This window comes from Bombus pascuorum, chromosome 3 (genome assembly GCF_905332965.1).
Source record: "Bombus pascuorum chromosome 3, iyBomPasc1.1, whole genome shotgun sequence".
Classification (NCBI taxonomy): Eukaryota; Metazoa; Arthropoda; class Insecta; order Hymenoptera; family Apidae; genus Bombus; species Bombus pascuorum.
In genome coordinates, this window is record NC_083490.1 from 3,979,228 (window position 1) to 4,001,802 (window position 22,575).

A 22,575-nucleotide genomic window follows, 5' to 3' on the forward strand; every position below is an offset into this window, starting at 1 on the left:
AAGCCTACTCTTGACTAATATACCAGAGTAATGCTTCTTTTGAAATCTTAAAAAAGAAAATCCATAACGAATGACAACGTAAAATGACAACTCCAAATCCTTCAACAGGTATAGAAACTCGAGACTCACGAATTTGTCCTGATACGCCGCGTTAGCTGCATCCACCACGTCCCTAGTTGGTTCAGACGTTCTCGGTTTGATCCTCCTGACGCGTGGCTGGGTCAAAGAGGCAGCAATATCCCGCAATTTTCCCTCTCGTTCCCTCTCGTGCTCCAGCAAGATTCTTCGACAGGCGTCATCGTCTGAAGCATACGTCGAATCGTTCACCATTTTCTGCTCCATTCGATAGAGTCATTCCGCGTCTCCCGTTACGAGACGATAATGACAGACTAGCCGCATAATGGTCATGATCAAGCAGCAACGTAGCAGCAACAGCGAGAAACGCGTTTCCGGGCTTCTATCGCTCCCTGGCTGGCCGTTATCGAAAATGTTCGTCTTCGACTTAACGAATTAAGTTCTTTTCAGTTGGAGTAAAACCTTTAGCATGTGGCGATGTTGCCAAGGCCAGACGATCGCTCGGTTAATTGACTGCCGACTAATTAATAACCCAGTCCCCCTTTCACGTCAACGACCAGGCGAGAACGCTTATCGCCCTCGTTTATCCGCGTTTCTATCGACCCATCACCCATCGAATTCTAACCGCCATTACTATGCTAATAACAGTTTTCTGCCAGCTACCTCTCTTCGTTGCTGTTGACGTTAGAGAGCATGACGTTTTGACAGGGTGGAAACAATGGGGCAGTTTCGGGGAAAATTGGCTTCCAGCGATTCATCGCTCAATGGAAGATTTTACATGTAGCGTGCGATGAAGATATTCCACTTTGGTGAAACAATAAACGAAGATTCTTAAGATATTTGCAAATCGGATGTGCAGAGAAAATTTTCTGTAAAAATTTCCCGCAAGAATTTAAGTAATAAAATAGATGAGATTCTTCTAAGTTTTAGACAAGCGGAAATAAATATTTGTTGAATATAAACATTTGTACAATATAATTGAGTACAATATTCAGGAAAAATGTTCCATAAAAATGATCGCAAAGGTAGGAATTTCTCAATACTCGTCGATTATTCGTATCGATCGCTCAATTATTCGGACGAATAAAATTAAAAAAATAGGCAGATCGAGATTCTAGATTGCACGGCAGCAATTTTGAATTTTATTCTGTTATAAAAAAATTCGCTAAGTGTATCTTCCCAAGTATTTCGTGGATATCTTTGGACAATCGGCGATCGACATAAATCTCAGGAATCGCTGGTGAAGCTGGGCAACGGGTTCCTGGACGTTGGTTCGACGCCAATCTAAATGAAATCTACGGATCAGACGGGAGAGCAGAGATCACGAAGCACGCGGAGAGGAGAACCGGTAGATTTTCTCGTAGATTGTGCACACGCAATTACGCAACGAACGGGAAACGTAATCACACCAGGCGAATCCTTTGGAATCGAAGCTAACTATACCAGTTAGACCCTTATAAATCTCGAACGCCAGATTCTTCGTTCGACGAAGAACGTATTGCTTAATCCTTTTTCCTGCCAATCGGTTGATTCATCGTTTAATGACGAATTTCCGTATTGACGTGTCTATCATGTTTGTTCGGAGTCATTAAGCTAATAGGAGATAATGTCGATCGATGAATTTAGGTTACAAGAAATAACATTGCTGATTAATAATTCACTCAACCGGTTGAATCAAAGTAGAATATGCCTGTTTATCTTGTTTATTTATGAAGTATCCATTAAGCTGTCTAGTTTCACTTCTTGTTGTCTGATCTATTGAGCAAACGGAAGTACGAGCATCTTTAAGAAGATTCAACTTCGATTAAGAATAGCTATGAAAATGGTAAATATATTTAAATTTTGCCTCGTCAAAACTCAGCTTCGATTAAGAACTAAATTTTAGAAACGGCTACCTTCATCCCTTCGGTGTAGACAATTGTCAATAAAAAAATACGCACCAAATATGTATACCTCGAACAACTGTTCCAGAGAAATTTCTTATAAAGTTAATTAATTTTATGCATTATATCTTTTCTTGTAGAAACGGCAGAAAATATCTTTTTCCTCTATTAATAAAATTAATAAAGCGATTCAATCCTGGAAGCCCTGTTAAAACGGACACGCTCAGATTCAAGGTGTTTCTTTGTTAGTACGAAAACATCGTGAAAGTCTTACGAATATAAGATACATATTGCATAGAGATACGTGAATAATTATACAGAAACATTGTTACAGAGATGGACTATAAAACCTATAAAACAAAAACCTTTACCATCAGAATTCTCAACTGACCCAATTCCAAGAACCTACTAATCTCTTAAACTATCAATTATCCCAATGATTCCTCGAGAACGCCAGTTTTCAGGCTTCCAAGTCCGAAGCCCCGTGTTCTAAACCTTCGACACACCGTTACTAGTTGAACATCCTTCGAGAACCATCGAGACAAGTTCATCGTCAAGCAGACAGCTGAAAGATATCGTTGTCCACGCGCGTTCGATCGGAATTAGGTTTTTTCACGTTGGGATACGCTAATAAACCGACCGCAAGAAGCTAATTCGATAATGATGCGTGAACAAATTGCAGCGGCTAACGGTGTAAAGCACGCGCAGTTAACGCGAGGCGATTGCACGATTTTTAGAAAAAGATACGCCGTTTGCCACAACCGGTTCTTCGTACAATCGACGAAAAATTCACTTGTGTTCTTCTTCTATCGATTAAAACACGACGCCACGTTTCTTCGTTTATTCGACAAGATTAACGAAAACTGTACGATCATAGAGAGGCGAGAGTACCGCGATAAAAATAGAGACACGTTCCGTCACAAACTAGCGTGTGAATAAAAAAGTTAAGTGTTGCGACCTTTCAACCAGTTGGCGATCACTTAAATCGTAACTGTTCGGTGGGGTCGCGAACCTTGAACGATATTAACGCTCAAGGTGAAGCGTCGATTGAGAGTTCTAGTACGATTATGATTTTCTTGAACGTTTATTTCGAAGTGTCTTATTCTCTAACTCGTGCTGACTGGTGCTTATATTCCAGGTGTCAGTCTAGGTGGTGTGCTTTCGTCAACGTTTTCTGTCAGGTGGGAATTTATGTCTGTTCGATCATGCGACTGTCGAAATATCGTGGACATCTCGCAAGTTGTGCGTCGTGGGCGTTTCTCGTCGAGGGTTCGTAGCGTAACGTCCTGTTAGTGACATCGTCGCGAGGTCTATTGTCGAGTTCTCAACTGTTATCAAAGTTTATGACACGTTGTTTAAAGGGAGCCAACGAGCGCTAAAAATGCGAATTAAATCGTCCACGTGGTCCGAATTGTAAACTTTATAATGTGCAATGTGAAAAAATTCGGACTTGAAAATAGCAGGTCCGTATCGTAAACTTGGGATAATCTTCTACCCTAAACATTAAGAAATTTGCAGAATTTATTGAGACGACTAAATACACGGTTGAAGCTGTTAAACTGACCATAAAGAGCCCTATACGGTTTCTGACGTTAATAGCTTATGATCCTTCTTGATCATTGTAACTAAGTGAACGGGGAAGAAAGACAGTTGCGGCGCTTCGAATCGGCTGGATCGATGAATTTCTTTCATCAAATATGATTTAACGCCTCCTCTGTACATGATGATGAGGATATTCTTATTGCCTTTTATATGAAATCATCAATCGCAGGTTTTATAATACCACCTTGGATATTGTAAATTACGGTTTGCAATGAAGTCTCCTTCGTATAAGATCATGCCATTGAGTTATAGTAATAGTAAACTCGCTCTCGCTTTAGCAAACACAGAGAGTCTTAAATATCTTAATACAAGAAGAATATTTATAACGAAATACCGTGTTATTGAAGGTACACGTTCAGTTCCTTCAAATTCGGAAGATTTTATCGCCTTACAAATGTCTTTAAAAATACACTGATTATATTCCCGCAAGTAGGGACAATATTCGATATTACCTTAAAATTGCAAAATAAATTGATACGGAGGAGGATACAGTACGACAACCCTTTTAAGCAAATAAAGCTTCACAGAAAAATTGTCAGGGAATTTAATCGGCAGACAAAACACTCGCTCCGTGTTTGAAGTTGGCGAACACTCGACCAAAGAGTGTCTCTGTCCTCGATAACGACGCGGCGGGCGAAAATTGTTAGCGAAATTAATCAGCAACTCGTGGAGGCTCCCTCGGACGTGATAGGGGATTCCAATTAAACGAGCGAGGGGATTTTCTCTATGTTGTTCCCACCACCGGTATCTCCTACGTGCTTTCCAATCGACGATAAGTTAGCCTGTCGTTTTCAGTGAGCTACGAGCCTTTAATCGCGATATGATTCCCCCTGGCGCTCACGTGGCTACGATTTCTCTGCTTCGTTGCGTTTCTTCGATACAGGTTCCAGCATTAGAACGAATGTCCTGTGTTTCTCGTGTTATTAGAGAATCGTTGGATGTTCCAAGTAAAAGTGAAAGTAACAAGGGGAATAGTTAGTTCGTCGTTTGTACCTTAATAACCATGCACCTATAATAACAACATTAACCATTTCTTGTATAATATTCGGTTGATTTTCTCGTATCAAAATTTCGTTTTAACTTTGAATTTGCTCTCCTATTGCAAGACTTTAAATTACCGATTACATTTGTCTATACCGTTTCAATTTTTATTTCACAGCCGCTTCGCTCAACCTGCGTTCTTTTCGTCATTTTCGACTCAAACGTATTTTTCTAACATTAAAAGTTATGAAAATAGGAACCTTACCGCAAAAGTTCTTTCGATCCTAAGATTCTACAAAACACTCCCTTTCTATGAAAGATTTTGTGAAACACATCGTAATTGCGTTTCTTACGCGATTTAACCAGTAATGCACACCTTTGACCTTGTTCGTATATCGCAAGCTTTCGATCCCAGATTCTCGTCGAGCCACTCTTCCTGTCATTAAAACACAAACGGTAGCGAAGCTTCCCATCGAGATTGCACTGTACGATAGAGCAGATAAATGACTGCCAGGGACGAATAAATTCGTGCGGATAGAATCGGCTGGATTTTCACACGGACGGTTCTCTGTTGCGTGGACACGCGCTAACTGTTTTGTTTATGCCGTCAATTGTCACGAGGGAAAATGGGTCAGGTACGATTTAACGCGGTCGCGCGAATCATCGTCGAAGAGAAGAATAGTCGTGGACGACCCAGTTTCCTCGTGCGATTCAATGGGACGTTGTATTGTTGGTTTAAAACCGAATCGCGTTAGCAGATCCGCTTTGCGATCGGGCAACGCAGTAAAATTTCTCTCTAGGTGCACGACCTAATAACGTGGCAATTAAACTCGCGTAAAACCGATTCATAAGCACTTAAATCGGAGAAAAATAATTTACGATAGAGTTTTATGGGAGTGAGACTGTAAAAAAGGAGAAACCACGGTACGAATAATTCGATATATAATTATCGTATAAATTTTCTATTATTTTACACCGACATCAATTAGCAATTTCAGTAATCGTTTAACTATATTTAGATGTCGTTAACGATCCTGCTGTGCCAATTACAGGGATTAAAGCTTCTGCTCGATAGGACCATGAATAAAACTACGCAATCGGCGGTGGGATGAATAAAAGATGCGGTCGTATCTTGTTAAAACGATTTCGACGAGTAACGACTGTAAATGACGATCCGGCCAGATGTTCCTAGGTCTGACTCACCGTGTTTGTCAGGTTGATCAACAGAATAAACACAAGTTTAGATTTACAAGCTACTCTGTGCTTTTTAGTTCACTTGGAAATTCTATGCTTCGGGTATATTCTAGAAAAAAATCATTCAAAAATACTAAATTTACTCGTTCGTTACTATAGAACCCTAAGAACGTTCACTGGCCTCGTTAAAAATTCTTCAGCAATTTTTGACAGGGTAAGTGCCCTCAATACCGTTCGCTATCGTAATATTTTCGAAAATATTATCGAAAAAGAAGGCGCTGGTAAAAATCACGAAACGCAAATAATGTCTCTTTCGTTTGAGACCAGTCTGATACAAGGATGTCTCCTATCTCTTTGCTCGAAACTTGATAGACGATATTAGATGCAATTACCTTACCACAAATTTGCATATCATATGCTCGTATGCATTGCATCGCCAAAATCAAAAAAAGAAAAGGAAAAATTATAAACTTGCCACGTTGTACGGTTCGAAAAAATGGCTCGCTCAGAAAATCTACAAAGCCTGAGAACAACGTGATCGCGATCCATAGATCATTTGCAGCGGGCCTAAGCCAATCCCGGCGTCAATTCGCATCTCCGACGAGGATCGCGAAACCAAGGCCACCGACATATTCGAGTATACCGACCTAGTTTCTCGCTGGAGCAGGCTGTCCCGGCTCGTTCTCCGTGCTGATTCATCCTGCGTCTGGCCTTGTCCTCCGCTCGAAGCTTGTCCCTGGTCGGAGGGGACGCGCTGCTCGCTGGCTGATCCCTGTAGCTCGATCTACCCTCGTTGGGCACGATCGGTGGCTTCTCTGTCAAGGAACTGCTGCTTGACACGGTCGTTGGCGTCGACGTGGTTGAATACACAGTGCTGGACACGCTTCCATTCATCGACGAAGTGGTTGAGACGGAAGATAGATACGTGGAACCACCGTTCTCCAGGGGTGTGCTGGTTCTTAGAGGCGACAGGTTTCTCGTTCGATGGTCGCTGTTGGTTTCCACGTTCCCATTGCTCATCGTTGCATTGCTGGTGGTGGTTACCACGCTGTTGGTTACCAAAGATGGTGTGGAAGAGAACACTGGTGGACAGAGGTCGGAAGAGACGCTCGTTTCTGGGATCCATGTGTTGCTGCGTGGCTCTGAACGACAGCTGTTGAAACGAGGTCGCGGAGGATTCGGTGTATTGCCTGTAAATGGAGTAATTTTCGTGTTGGATAAGATTTTGATTGACTTAACGTCAGTCTGGGTTTCGTCTTTGGTAGTTTCCAGAGTTACTCAGACTCTTTCGAGTCCAGGTGGTTGAATGATGAGACAGAGATTGGATTTTTATCGCGTGATACAGAACGGGAGTGTAATAATATCTCGAATGGCGATATTTTTGTATCTTAATAGTATCTTCGTAATTTCGTACAAAGAAAATTAATTTAAAGATCGATGACAGTCGATTAATTATTCTTTAAAGGAGCAATCTGCATTTAATTTATGCTTAAGTGGCGCCGCAGAACATTCATTTAACATCGTCGAACTCTCGAATTCAATTAACCGCTCCATTGAAAATAAAAACGTATCAAGCGTCTGCCATAAGCAAAACGTATTTCGCAACTTAGCTTGTACGGACCGATCAATTCGAACTCTGTTAAAAAAAACATTATCAATTACTTACTTCTGATCGTTGGAGTGACTTGAAGAATGGTAGTCTGTCCACCGGGGAACGTCGCGTTCCTCTTATGTCGGCCCTGAAAGTTATTTCAACTTCGATTAACCGTTTGTTCTCTAATTCTTCGGCAATCAACCACTCACAACCGATCGATCGATCAACGTTGAAAGACGTAAATTTACAAATTTCAGCTTTCTAAGTCTAAAGTCTAAGTTTAAAGTCTCGTGTATCTCGAGAAATGGTACATTTATACCATAAGAACTTTATGTAGCAGTTAATTTAAAACGATAAACTCTTCGTAAAGAATTTTTTTCTTTGGAAATTCAATAATAATAAAAAAAGAAGAGAATACTAAGACTTCGACGTCGACCGATCCTTCAAGTATTGGCGTATTTTCCCACCGCGTATAGGGGGCACACTTGCGTCGATTAAAAATCGCTAAAAAAATAATTGTTATCTTCTCGCGAGTCAGACGGACGTCGCGACTCCATGGTGGAATGTCGTAGAATTTGTACGTGGGCGACGGTACGAGGGCAGGCGTGTGCACGACCAGGTCGCGGTAGGCGGCCGCAATAACGGCAGATAACAGCGAGCCTGATAATATTCCGCGAGGAATACGCTCTTCTCGCCGTGCATAATTCATAAGTCCGCGGCCCGTGTACCGGCCAGTGCCAGACAAATGCGAACACGGACGATTCAATCGGTCCTACTAAAGCAAGATCTTCTTAGAGACTCGATCTTTCGATAGAGGAAGAGGATTTCAACGCGTATGTATGCTTATCGGGGATGTTTCGATTATGATAAAGGAGTTGCAGGGATTCGTTAATACGATCTTGCGCAGCAAATAGTTTTCAGATTAATCTTGCGAATGAAAAATAAAACGTGAGCGTAATCTTTACGACAAGACAAAGATGAAGTAATGCGAATGTAAGGTATAATTTGAATAAACTTTCTACAGTAATATTCGAATTGACACAACATATGATCGCTGTAATAAAAACTCGAACAATAATTATAATTGGATATTTGGATCTTCTTAAAATAATTTACTACTTAGAAATATTAATGAACCGATGATTAACAAATTATGGATTACAGACTTCCACTGTATAAACGATTTTTACAATTTTACGTAATTCGTAAAATTCTATCGATTTCATTGTTAAACTTATTGAAGCTTCTAAAATCCTGCCAATAATGTTAATGCAATTGTGCAAGAAGCCAATAACTAGACAATCTTGGGAAAATAAATCCCACAGAAAGCAATCCTTCTCTCGTCTCAGAAATCTCCTACACGACGATCCTTAATATCCCGATAATCGATCCTTTCGAAATATCAAATACGAATACTCGATCAAATAATAGAAACGATCAAAGAAACCAACCTCCCTGTCACTTACCCCTTCCAATCTACTTTCCTCTCAATCCTCGAAACATTTCGCTGAATTAACCGAAGCCTTACTCGATCTAACAATCGGACAGGTGACTTAGCGATCTTTTTGCCATCGAAACGCGAAATAGACGTCGTGCAACATTTTATTTCGTATCAAAGGACTGGAGCTGCCTTTACGAGAGGCGATCAGCGAAGAGAGGAAATAAGAGGCCCGTTTCCTACGCGCGTTCACCAGCTTGTACGATCGTGTTGGCGTACGTATATGTCGCCTTGGCCTCTTAAACGTAATCGTACGTCTACACCGAGCTGCAGGTCCGCGCAACGACGAGCCGTTTCCATTTGCCGATCGATCATTTCTTGCGTAACGGATTTGATGCGAACAATACGCCAGGGACGATCGATAGATCGCGACGCCACATTGGCGACGATCTTATAATCGAAAGATGCCCCTTTCAGGATACCGATGGGTCATTGGTGTTGAGGTCGTATTTAGATGGCAGATACGATTGATATTTTGTTGGTAATTTCCAATCGTGATCGATGATCGATCGATCTTTTTACTTCGCGTTCTGTAATAACTATGTAGCTTAGATGTTACGTGAATGTGATTATGTTTTTTAAACCTGATTTTATCTATTCATCGGTGTTTCATTTGATTTTGTTACTCTGTCATTCTTCTAGCGTTAACAAACCTACGTATTTACATCAATTGTTAATTCCTAGGTTTCTAACTAAAGTAAAAGTAATTCTTCTTCTGGTGATTAAGAAATCTTCTATTAAATCCTCTATTAAAAAATTTTCTAATCAGAAGAGATTGAAGGTTCCAAATTGTTAGCTCCTAAGTTTCCAATTAAAATAAAAATTGCGTCTCGAGTTACGTGGCATCTTAAGAAATTAATAGCATCGATCATATCGTAGTTGAACTTTGCCAAAGTATCTTTATCCTTTTAATTTCGATGATACAAGATATTCAAAGTTAAGAATATTCGTATCGCCAATCACGAGTCTAAATATTCCTCGAAATTCGCACACAGGCGAACAACCATAAGAATAATTCGTACGTTTAAAAGCCTCGTCTGATTTTTATCTCGCTGAGGAGAAGCTACTCTGCCATCGATCATTTGTTGCACAACGCGCCATTGTCGAGAGCCTAAGTAACGTGGCAAAATGACGGTCTCCCGACGACAGGCTACACGATTCTCGAACGGGCGCCTTGATCTATCGGGCGATCGCGAAACGCGTAGATCACACGGTAGATAACGTCGACCAGGCTCTTTTACCGTTTCGACGTCGGCGTTAATTCATCGATATCCGCGTTTTCAAATATTCAGCGTGGCGAAGAACAAGTTTGAACGTTCGCGCGGCGACTATTCAAGACAGTCAAAGGAATGAAAGAGATATGACATTAAACGGGGAGGAGAAATTGATAAAAGAAGCGTTGTTCCACTTTAATTCCATAATTATTCTTGCGAAGCATAACACAGTTGAACATGCAATTCTTTCGTCGTATGAACATTCATCGTTGCATTAGGTTGTTCCAAAAGTACCCTTCGTTTTATAAGGAAGTAGTAGATGCGCAACATTTTTTGTTTTATATTATTTTATTGAATTGTGCTTGATCCATTTTATTCTATTACTACAAAATGGATCATACATAAATCCATAAAATAAAAAATAAAATAAAAAACGTTGTGCGTCTATTATTTCACTTGTGAAACGAAAGAAACTTCCGGGACAACCTAACATCGTCAGAAGTGGAGCCAAAATTACAGCTAAAGTCGACAGTACAAATATAAAACTCGACAATCTGAGTTCTATAATTGCTTGAAAAACTCGAATCGATAAATTCACACCTCCCAAACTTCGTCCCCGGAAACAAACCCCGCGACACACCCACAGCTGTTCGGCGTCGAATCACGCGCAATTAAAATTAATTGAATCAATCTCAACACCAAGGCAATCCCCCATCACGCTCGTGAATCCGCTCTGAATACCTGTCAGTGCCTGACCTCCCTCTCGATCGTTCGAGAATCGGATTGAATCGTCGCTATTCACGGATTAACAAACAACCGGCGATCATCCGGCATTGTTGCGCTGTTACCAGCCGGTCACGAGCATAATCGGCTCTATTCCCTCGAACGACGATAAGAAACCAGCGAAGAACTCTGGCGAGGCACGCGGAACGATCGAGTGAATCGCAGAAAAGCGGCAATCGACGCTTGGCTACGGTGCAGTTTTGCCCAACGCGGCATTATTTCGCGCAGTAACGAGCGTGACGCGGCGACAGCGCGCGCTAATGATCGAGCATTATCGCACTTTTGTCAGACTCGTTTCTTTTCTCATCTCTTTCCCGTGCCCGCCTCGTTTACCTGTCGTCTGCTTTCGCTCGTTCCGCGTCCAGATCAACTGTACGAGCTCGAACCGCCGCGCCGATTCTCCGACGATAACCGAGAATTAGATGTCTGTAGTGTTCTATCCGATTTCTATACGTGTTGCTCGATTCCTATGGTTAAATATCGACACGGTTGCGATTGTTGGATGGACTGTTGGAAAAGAGAGTAGAGTTGGAGGGATTTTTGTTTGGTGCGTAAAAGGTTGTGGATGGGCAGGCAGATCGATCATCGAGATACTCGTAAATTATAATCGGTAATTGGGGTATTGGAAATAAGATAGTTGGGTATAACAGCAAGGCGTGAATAAGACAAGAATTTCATTGATAAGGATTTATTATAATAAAGATAAATTTGAGAATATCGAGAAGATAAGAATAAGGGTTGAGGATTAATCGGCAAGTTGATAGGTCGATTAACTAGATACCTATAGTAATTGGAATATTGGAAATTCTATCGAGATAAATTCGTTAATGGAAATTTATTATAATAGAGACGAAGTTGAGTACAGTGAGAAGATAAGAATAAGGACTGTCGTGGATTTATCGTCCGATTAAACGATTGATTGGCGGCTATATATACGTATAGTAATAAATTGCAAACGTAATTGGAGTGTTGGAAACTCTATCGAGATAATTTCATTACTAAGAATTTATCGTAATAGGGATAAACTGGGAGTTAGAGTACCACTGAACAGGTACCGCTTCCGAGAGGTCTGCAATTAGAAAGATACGTAGTGGAAGAAGGTTGTCTATTAAATCGGTACTAAAACATTCGATTATTTGAAATTAAAAGAAATTAAAGTAAAGACAATCCTTTAATAAGAATAATACGCTCCTATTAGAGTCAACCATTAAATCGCTAATAAGAGAACTTTCACCCCGCTTTTGAACCTACCCAGTCGTTAAATAGCCCAATCAAAACGTTTCATTCTATCGTTAACAAAGCCATAATTAGCTACCTTAGCCCTTTAGAACGCCACGTGACTTGAAAATTACATGTACTTTTCGTGTGTATTTTTTGCGTTCTTAGTTAAAATTATATTACACAACTGAAATAGCGATTATGTACTTCGAATCGAATATGGCACGGAACAAAGATGGGCTTAGTTTGCTGCACTTATATAATATAATAGCGTTACCTACATCGGTCAGAAAGTTTGAAAACACGATAATTACTCACTACGGAGAAAACATCGTTATATGAAAAGTAAAGGATTTTAATAACCACGAAGGACCTCTCTGGTTTCGATTAGGAAAGACAGGATAGAGGAATTCGCGTAGGCGTGGAAAATCCGCGGGCGGACACGTTTGTCGCGATTCGTTTGCCGCGAGAACGCGAACGTAGTTTCGTGCGTGCGATTATTAAAGCTATTTCCGCCGGTGAGACAAGTCGACGCGACTGGTATTACTGCACGCGAAACAAGCATGACGCAGAAGGATGTAGTAATGATTATGCGAGCACCGCAATCAACGAATGACAGCGGCCCCGTCGCGTCAGCGTCGCTCCTTTTTCGCGTTGGACCACGCGACTCGTGAATCGTGTAATTCGCGATTCGCCGCTTCTCGAACCCACCCCGGCTTATTTCCCATTCGATGGCAATTAAATGTAGCTCCACCGAAATTTCCGATGGAATTTTAGTCGCTTCAGAAAGATCCTTCTGTTTTCGTTACTTAAAACACTGAACGTTCTTTGATATATATAAATTGCAGGGTTTTCATCAGAAACAATCCATGTTCATCCTACTGCATCGTCTATCATTTGTAACAGCCCAGTAGTTTTAATTTCGTCTAAATACATTTCAATTTTGTCGAACAAACGTCCGTTCCGCGAATGTAATCGTAATTAAATAATAGAATTATTGGGTTGGCAATTGGAAACATTACCAACTAATGACAAAATCCGCAATCACTGAGTTGTGCATCCAATATATTCGATGAAATCGTGAAGCTCGGAGAGAGAAATTATTAATCGGTCATTTTGGCTATTTGGCTATTTGATCGCCACTTCTAAGAAAACTCTACATCTGGTCTACGGTTTTCTCAAGCGCTGATGCCATCGATAGCGCATAGACGAAAGAATGCGTCGATGACAGACCATAAGCGGTTCATGCGCGACGTTGGCTTCGGGGGTTCTTTTAGTCTCAGAGTAACATTGCTAGCGTGTGGATCTGTACTTGTACTTATATATTCACAATATATATATATACTTACAATACCGTACAATTTACCCACGCGTTTCTTTGATTCCACATACATCAAATAACCTTAACAGGTAGTTCTAACATAGAGAATACGATATTCCGTTTCCATTATGCAGATAACTTTGTATTTCTTACTTTCAAATTTACCAATTTCAGTGACGATTATGGAATTAGAAGCAACTCGATACACCTGGGCTAAAAGTGTTGTATTCGAATCACATTGTGTAAAAGGACGAGTATAAATCAGCCAATGCTCTTATTACGTGTAATATATTTTTGAAGCAAACCTTGTTCCTCGAGTAGACTTGCAGCACATCGGCCCACCATCTGGTTTCCTCGCGGCACGTGCCTTTTACGAAGGTAACTCCTTCCGGCGCGGTGATCGCGAGGCTGTAAGGATGTCCAGTGATGTCTTCGGCTGCAGCGACCTCCAACACGCGGGTCATGTCGATCCTCGCTTGAGGAACCGTTTCTGGCTGCAACAGAAACGTCACGTAACTCGTTAATCATCTATAAATCTCTTTTATATTCGTCTAGCAGCTGGCAATTTCGATTCGACGACCAGCCGCTGATTTAATCGAATAATGTGATCGTTTAATAACGAACAACGCGACCACGAAACGTTCTATTTCTCAAGAACGCGCGACGAAGACCTAGAAACACAGAAATACCAACCGGGTCAATTGAGATGCAATTTAATCACTATCTGGAGCAACGTTCGTTCTCCATCGATAGGAAGCAATTAAAACGTCGATCGGCCATTGATCGTATGTAAATGCGGCGATATTTCGAGGAACTGTCAGTGGCTTGGATGGTTCAATTAAGGGTTTCATTGAACGTTTTCCACAGTCTCGAATCAGCTGCTCCACTTTGTTTCGATTAAGAACGCTCTTTAAAGGTCAGGTGGAAGTACGCTCGATAACGCTTAAGAGCATCTGCTTTAGTTTAATTAACTTAAACCAGTGAGCGATAATTGGAAATTAAACGAGCGAGTCGCGCATGCTCCTTGAAAGATATTAATTCCTCAACGAAATAAAGCATGTCTAATTTTAATCTGTCTAGCGTCTTAATAATTCTAACGTGAGAAGATTTTACTTAACTCTATCGGATATTTAGAAACTTTTGGCCTTTCTTGAACACATAATCTAATAGTAACTCACACTTGGACGCATTAAAGTCTTACTGAATCAATAATTTGTAAAGTCTCAGATTTTCTAACAGAATTTTTTAAAGATTCGATCTTTAAGCGGTGAAGATAAATTAACAAAGTAGCTAAATATTACAATAAGTCAGATGCTCAAGCGTAACCGGTTTGCCTTCGACAAAACAGCGAATTAAACAACGGTGTTCCCTTCTTAATCGATCGAGCAACTACCAGGAAACATCCAAGCTAAACATCCAAGCTTTTTACCGTTCGTTTTCGACTGGTATCGCGAGCCAGTGTACCGAGCCAAAGCTAAACGACCGAGAAAGACGGACGTTCAGAGCAGAGAACCAGGTTTCACCGTAATTTCGCGTTTATTTGTTCACCGTGGCGTACGCGCGTCCCGCAACGCGTTTTATTGCAAACAGGATAATTTAGTGCGCCGTATACAGGCGACAGTAAAAACCGCGTGACAGCGTGGCAAGGTGGAACGAGTAAAATCCAGCCATTGCCACTTTGTCGCCGATTTCGGCCGCCACGGACCGGAAACGTAGATTTCCCATCGGCTTCACTATTCCGCCAGTCGTAAAAGCGTCACTTCCCGTGGAATAACGTCGCGATTACTGCCAATTCTCGCCTCGTAAAACAAAACTGACAATTGCGAGGTCATTTCCACCTGGAGACACCTCGGTGCTAGGCAACTTGTCTATAGCAGGATATTCATGTCGAAAAGTTGATCGATAGACGATTTTGACAATTTTGTTTCGTTTCCAGCAAGGATTAAATCGATCGGAATAGCGATAAATCGAATAAACTTTATCAAGAAACGAAATATTTTGTCTTTACTTTTGGTGCAAGCGAACCCTGAAGATATAGTAGTTGGTTATAAGTTGGTTATCGCTTAAGGGTTTCATGATCATTTTTTGAAATATACTAATAGTTTACAGCGTCCTATTTTGCAGCCAAGTTTCAGGACAAAAAATACAACATAAACAAGAATACACAAAAGCTCCGCTCCCCAGCGGCCTAAATCCAAAAACACAAAAAACTGTAAGAATTACGACACATAATATAGCATGGCTACGTCGTATCGTCGCGTATCGGTACCTTTGCCTAACACACCTTATGCTAATTCATAGTTTAAGTGAATTACATTCAATGTATAAAGACAAATCTTGGCTTAAATAAACTAATAGTTGACTGTAGGATTTATTTATTTATTTAGAATGGATTGGTTATTTAACGTGAACTAAATACACTAATGTGCTATAACTAAGACAATTAAATAGTTAATTTACAATTCTCGTCATCACGGTTCCAACGCTCCCTTTCTCGGGGATCATCCTCCTCGACAACGCTGACAACACTCTGACTTCTCAACTCACGACTGACTGTTAATTCGTCTTTGTCCCCTTTGTCTTTTCTCATAGCCTCACCACGTACCTGTTCCGCGACGATGGTCACTAGGCCTTTTTTCCGCGTAACCGTTTGACTGAAGGACCGATCACGCATTGATGGACCGTTCGGTCCATTGTAGATTCCAGACCCTTTTGGCCTGTCGGCATTTAGGCTTTCTCGCAACATTGTTTATGGTTCACCCAATATCTCTTAGTCTGCTCACGATACTACATTACTATAGGTTTATCTCATTTACGAACGATCGATTTTTATATCACTGCAGAATGGAACAATAATTGTGCGATTTTTTAGATATGACCGATACGTAAATAATTTAATAAAATTGAATAATACAACCGAATACCATCGTGACCAACTGTATTCATGTATTGTTTATTAAAAAAATTGTCTTGCTAATTCTACATAAAAATAACCAATTAACTGAACTGAACGTGATTTGTATACAAAACCTATGCTATTCAACAATTCCATATGTATATTATCTCACTGTGCGCCAGCTAGTTTGATTTGTCCATGCAAAAAAATAACAAGAATCTTTTCAAGTAGACTTTTTTATGTTTTACATTTGGACTCCCCAAAGTTGCTATTTGCTAAGAATGTAAGAGGAAAAGTTTCGAATTGCTACGGATATTTCGATTTTTTGACTCGAGTAACATGTGGATGAATTATTACAGGTTGCGCAAACTTTTCCAATGGATATCTTGCCGAGCTGATACGAGTGATTGGTAACCAGGGATGTGTGACTGCTCTCATTAATCGCGTTATTTAGGTTATCGAACGATTGGATGTTCTTTGAATGTTAGCATCGAGGAGGATGCTGTTCCTGATAAGTCCGTGGAATAATTATACGCCTGAGAGTATCGAGAATCCGAACAGCAATAATGTATCGAGATAAAATTCTACATAATCCTTCTCTATACTTACCAATCTCCGTATGATCGCTTTGAAGATACCGAAATAAAGTCGAGTTTCGATAATATTTCATTTTGTATAGATATCCACATCTGTTCCCAACTGTTATACAGATCATATGTACTTAACGCAACCTAATCTCTTGAAAATTATCGACGCGTGTATACGTTTAGCTTCTCTTTACTTCGAAATTAGTTTCAAAGAATTTAAAAAACATTATCGCGAATAAATATTTTTGACTGTATAACATTCTTCCATGAATGATTAATTTCAATATTCGATGGTCCTCGTACACTGTAACACCGTATAGCAAAGCTATTTTTATCGAAATAAAGTCGGGTTTCGATAATATTTCATTTTGTATAGATATCCACATCTGTTCCCAACTATTATACAGATCATATGTACTTAACGCAACTTAATCTGTTGAAAATTATCGACGCGTGTATACGTTTAGCTTCTCTTTGCTTCGAAATTAGTTTCAAAGAATTTAAGAAACATTGACTGTATAACATTCTTCCATGAATGGTTAATTTCAATATTCGATGGTCCTCGTACACTGTAACACCGTATAGCAAAGCTATTTCTATCGAAATAAAATAGGGTTTCAATAATATTTCATTTTGTATAGATATCCACATCTGTTCCCAACTATTATACAGATCATATGTACTTAACGCAACTTAATCTGTTGAAAATTATCAACGCGTGTATACGTTTAGCTTCTCTTTGCTTCGAAATTAGTTTCAAAGAATTTAAGAAACATTGACTGTATAACATTCTTCCATGAATGGTTAATTTCAATATTCAATGGTCCTCGTACACTGTAACACCGTATAGCAAAGCTATTTTTATCGAAATAAAGTCGAGTTTCGATAATATTTCATTTTGTATAGATATCCACGTCTGTTCCCAACTATTATACAGATCATATGTACTTAACGCAACCTAATCTCTTGAAAATTATCGACACGTGTATACGTTTAGCTTCTCTTTACTTTGCAATCTATTTCCATCGAAATAAAATCACACTGAATATTAGCACTGAAGTTTAATATACTCGACACGACCGAGGCTAATTAAATATTACTTTTATAGCAAACAAGTGACACACTTTGCTGAGAAATAATCGTTATTTCATACATTGATAGACAAATATAATATTCCAAATAAGATACAGCTTATTTCGATAAGCGACAGATCTTTTATAAATATTAGGTCGTCCGAAAAGTTTCTTTCGTTTTGTAAGGAAATAACGGACGTGTGACATTTTCCACTTTATATTATTTTATCGAATTACGTATGATCCAGTTTGTTCTATCAAAATAAAGATCACAACGTTCGACGGATTAGGTTTCATGTTTGTATAAAGATGCGTTGTTGTAAAAGACGTGTCTGTGAAAGAAAAACATTTTTCGGACAACTTAATAGTAGGCGCAAAGACCCTAACAAATAACTATACGTAGATATCATTTCTCAAAAGAATAGACGAAAATCGCGCATTTCTTTGGCCTCGATAGATTCTACTTTTCTGTTCAGGCAACGTTATCCATAAATATTCATGAGCAACGCCGCTCGAGATAAAATAGCGATATTTTAGCGTAGAACTAATCGAGAAAACAGAGCATCGTCGATATTTCCAATCGATTACCTGTTGTCGACTACCGGTTGCGATCGAGAAAGATGAGAAAAAAACGGAGCTTCCTTACTGGCCATAGAAAGTTGCCAGCTTAGACGAAAGATCCGTGAAAACGACGTCGTGAAATCCAGCGACGACCGCGATTCGCGTAGCAGGATCGTGTAATCGTCCGCGGAGAAGGAAGCCGGAGAAGAAAAAGGACCAGGGTGACCGTGGAAATCGCTCGGCTTTTAAAACCGAACCGTTCGTGACTGCGACAAAGTATCATCTCGAAACGGCGATTATCCTTTCGAACGCGATTGACGTGGCCGGTAACGTGGATAGCCGGCGTTCGACGTTGAAAACTGGCCGCCAAGATGAAACGAAGGAAAGTTGAAAAGGGTTCTTCGTGAAGGATCCGGGATCGAGGGGAATCGAAGTTCGATGGAGAGGTAGTTATGCCGTTCCGTTGAATTCAGATCGTACGTTTGATTGGCATGGAGTATCCGTGCTTGTTATCGAGTAAACTGTGGTGAATGAAAAAAAAAAAGAAAAAGAAAAGGAAGAGAAAGAAGGAGAAATTTTGCGTAAGCGAAGTCGTGAATTCACAACGACGAAGTCTCTTTTAATCCTTTGAACTACAATTTTTGTCCGTTTCTTTAATAATTATCCGATAATCCAATGGCGCGTCACAGATACTCGATAATACTAGGAAGTACTGTTTTTAAGGACTCACGATTTCATTCGTCAATTATGCTGGCAAAATGTCCGCGTACAATTCTTCCTGAACGTGGCTTGCGCCTGGAAGCCCAGAGTAACGATGCTCCTTGCAATTATATTGCATATTGTTATACGTTTATGGGGAATTCAAAGGCGCAGAAGGAACAGAATGCACACAGTATGCAGAAATAGAAACATATTCAAAGTGAACTATTTGTTAGAAGATTTAACGAGTAAATCTGTACGTATGTTTCATTTCTTTAGTTTAGGTCTCAACAAAAATACGATACTGCGGAAAAATTCGCAATCTACGTATAATAATGCAAAGTTGTCGACTAATTGTATGAAAACGACAGAACGTATACTTTATACTGGGAAAGGGTTAAAGAGTATCATCACCTACTACCGTAACAATCCCAACGATTTCTCCGCCGAGCAAACATGGTACATAAAATTCCTCGTTAACGTTTACAACTCATTCCCCACTCCAAGCGAACTAACCTTAAAAAATAAAAATAAAAATAAAATGCGAGTCGCATAAAACGAAGAAACACAGCGATCAAAAAGATCGGAGGACGACTAGCGACTGTCCGTTAAGGCCGAAGAAACATCGCGAGGGTTACGCCTTAAATTATCCCAGCCGGTCGTTTATTCGGCGAGCAGAAGTCGCGTCGCATCTCAAACAGGGGGGGAAATTTGTTAAATGTAGATTTTTGCGCGTTCGAAGCGGTTCATTAGCCTGCTCTCGCGATAAAAGAGGCTGGTAACGGTAAAGGTTCGTCAGCGACCTCCTATACCGCTTAATCAAGCGACGCGCGAGGAATAAGATTCGTCGTCGCGCGGGTTAACGCTTTAGTCCGCGATGTTGCAAAATTCCTGTTAAAAATGTTAGAAGTTAAACTTTTTCTCCGGATTAATATCCGATTTCTTTTCGTAGAATGCTTTCATCTCGATCGAGAAGCAGCATATTTCTACGTCTTACATCGAGAAACTCGACGCTTTTCCCGCTTTCCTTTGCTCCTCGAATTTAACGATTATATTTATCAGTCTATGCGGTCATGACTTTTATCAGACAAATTAATTCTTCTGTCAATTTACTGTAATATCAAGCGCAAAAATTGGCCGCATCTAGTTTCTATTTATTCACAATATCCTTTTCTTTTTTAATGAAAACTTATAATATTGTGCAACAAGACGAATAATTTAATAATTTAATTGATCTATAATATGATCGTTGATTTAATATCAGTATCGACTTCGACAATGACAAAATGCGATATATCGGACAAAAGTTGAGGGTTTTGATCGTTAAGGGACCAACGCGCTGCTATTTGCAAGATCTGAACACCGAAACAGAAGAAGGAAGGAAGGAGAAAAAAATGTGGAATTTCGCGGTTAAAATTCAGTAAAGGCGATCGTGTTTCGAAACAGCGAGCACGACGACGCGGACACATTTGTAAAATGTAAATTTTTCGCGTGCACGCGAGTTGGCGCGGTTTGAGAAATGTATGGATACGGAAAAGGTGAACGCGCGAGTGAACCAGTCGCGGGAAGCAGTTCGGAGAGTAATGTCGTTGTTTGCACGAGTTGGATGAAAAATCGCGGATGGCCCGAACCTGTACGTTTCGAGTTACATACGCGTTTCTCGTCGAGAAACCTGTAATTTTGAATTGTTGCGACTGTCCACTTTTTATACACATCGAGGATGCGTTTAACGAACGAAGCTTGACTGGAGAACGTAATTAGTCGAGAAGTTTCAAGTGGCGTTCAAATTGTGAGCTCTGTACGAGAGATCGAATGCCTTCGCGAGCTCGCACGCATACTTCGCATATTCCTCGTAATAGATCGATTCTCTTTCACCACCTTTCCTGGAAAAACACGTGGCAAGGCTGGCGTCTGACGAGATGAATTTCACTCGGGTGCTCGTGGCAAAAACATCGAAATTTGTTTTCATCGGCATGGAAAAGGAATCTGCAGCTGGAACTCGCTAATCCGGTTAACCAACTGCCTTTGAACACCGATAGTAAATCTCGCGGTGAAATAACACGAGCGACGTTGTTTGATCGAAACAAGCGTGCCGTTTAGACTCCGTCGCTAGATCGGCCAGGCCCTCGACCACGAAAACGTACGACCGAACGTGGCCAATAAAATCCGCGATTTAGAAATGACCGACGAAATTCCAGTCGGGTCCCGGAGTGTCGAGCACGCTACGGCCGCCGTCTTACTTTCTATTATCCGCGTTCTTGCCACGGCTGAATGGAGACCGTACAATTAAGTACACTTGACGTTCGTACACGGCGATCCATGAAACGTCCAACGCTCCCGGTTCGGTCCGCTTTGTTGCACGGCGGCTACAATTTGTTATTTGTTTATACAGCGTCGCACCGGCCGCGAATATTTGCAAGCGAGTGCGTGGGAGGCGTTCAGGCAAACCTACGATAAAATGGTGCGCAGCCACGTACTTCCACGTTGCGTAAACTTCGAAAGTTGTATAGAGACTTCGAATAAAGCCAGGGATCCATCGGAAAGCTAAGCTAAACTGTGCTGCACAGGTTTTAGCTTTTAACCGGGAACTTTAGCTGGGAACGGTTCCGCATAGGTATATTTATCCAAGCAAACATTTACAAACTCGGCATTCCATAGCGTAGCGTGGCTTAACTTTTCGGTGGAACATCGACCAAAGGAAATACATCGCGTTTTACTTTCTTCTAAGCTAACTTAGCAGGTGGAACGCGGTTGGAACACCTACTCTGAATAGTTTGCATTACGGGTAATTACAGGGTCGTGAACATTTTTCTGAAACCCGTACGTTACTTGCTCGTTATATACCTACTCATCTAAAATCAGAAAGATTCTAGGACTGAAAATAAGACGAAAATGAAGAAGAAAATCGCCAAGAAGAATCCAAGTAAGCAAAAATCCTACCAAGTTAAAAGATCCCTGTGAAGCTTTCTGCTTCGTAAGGCATATCGCGTTTTGGCGACGCTACGGTGGATTCGATCTGCGTCGACCGTTCCGCATCGGTATTCGCTGCAAACTGGCTTTCGGAGGCCTTCGACGCGTTGCTCGAAAACGGCGAAACGTCCAGCACAACCTAGCGATCTTGTTCAGTTAAAACGAAAAAGAAAAAGAGAAAGAGCCATGCAAGGACAGGAGGTTAATTAAAACAACGATTTATGCCCGCTTTAAATTAAACAGACCGCTCTCGAACGGATCGTCTCTGAGTCTCGAGACGACTTCCGGTTGGCGGCAATCAGCTTCCGGCAGCCTCGAGGATCGACGTCGAATCCAGCCAGGGAAGATCGAGCAATTATTGCCAGAAAAGGAATGGATAGAGGAGAGGAGAGGCTAGGGTCGGCATAAAATCCAAGATATATTGAG

At 40.7% G+C, this 22,575-nt stretch overlaps 1 protein-coding gene across 4 annotated transcripts in view; it reads right to left on the reverse strand.

The window, feature by feature from the left end:
- Window positions 1–22,575, reverse strand: part of LOC132905550 (protein outspread) — a 221,940-nt gene that overhangs the window by 12,427 nt on the left and 186,938 nt on the right. For all 4 annotated transcript variants that reach the window (XM_060956941.1, XM_060956940.1, XM_060956942.1 and 1 more), the window contains exons 4-7: window positions 13,669–13,857; window positions 7,402–7,474; window positions 6,383–6,925; window positions 130–302 (exon numbers count right to left, since the gene is read on the reverse strand). In XM_060956941.1, the coding sequence (XP_060812924.1) occupies window positions 130–302; window positions 6,383–6,925; window positions 7,402–7,474; window positions 13,669–13,857 (978 nt within the window). The remainder of the gene's footprint in view (window positions 1–129; window positions 303–6,382; window positions 6,926–7,401; window positions 7,475–13,668; window positions 13,858–22,575) is intronic.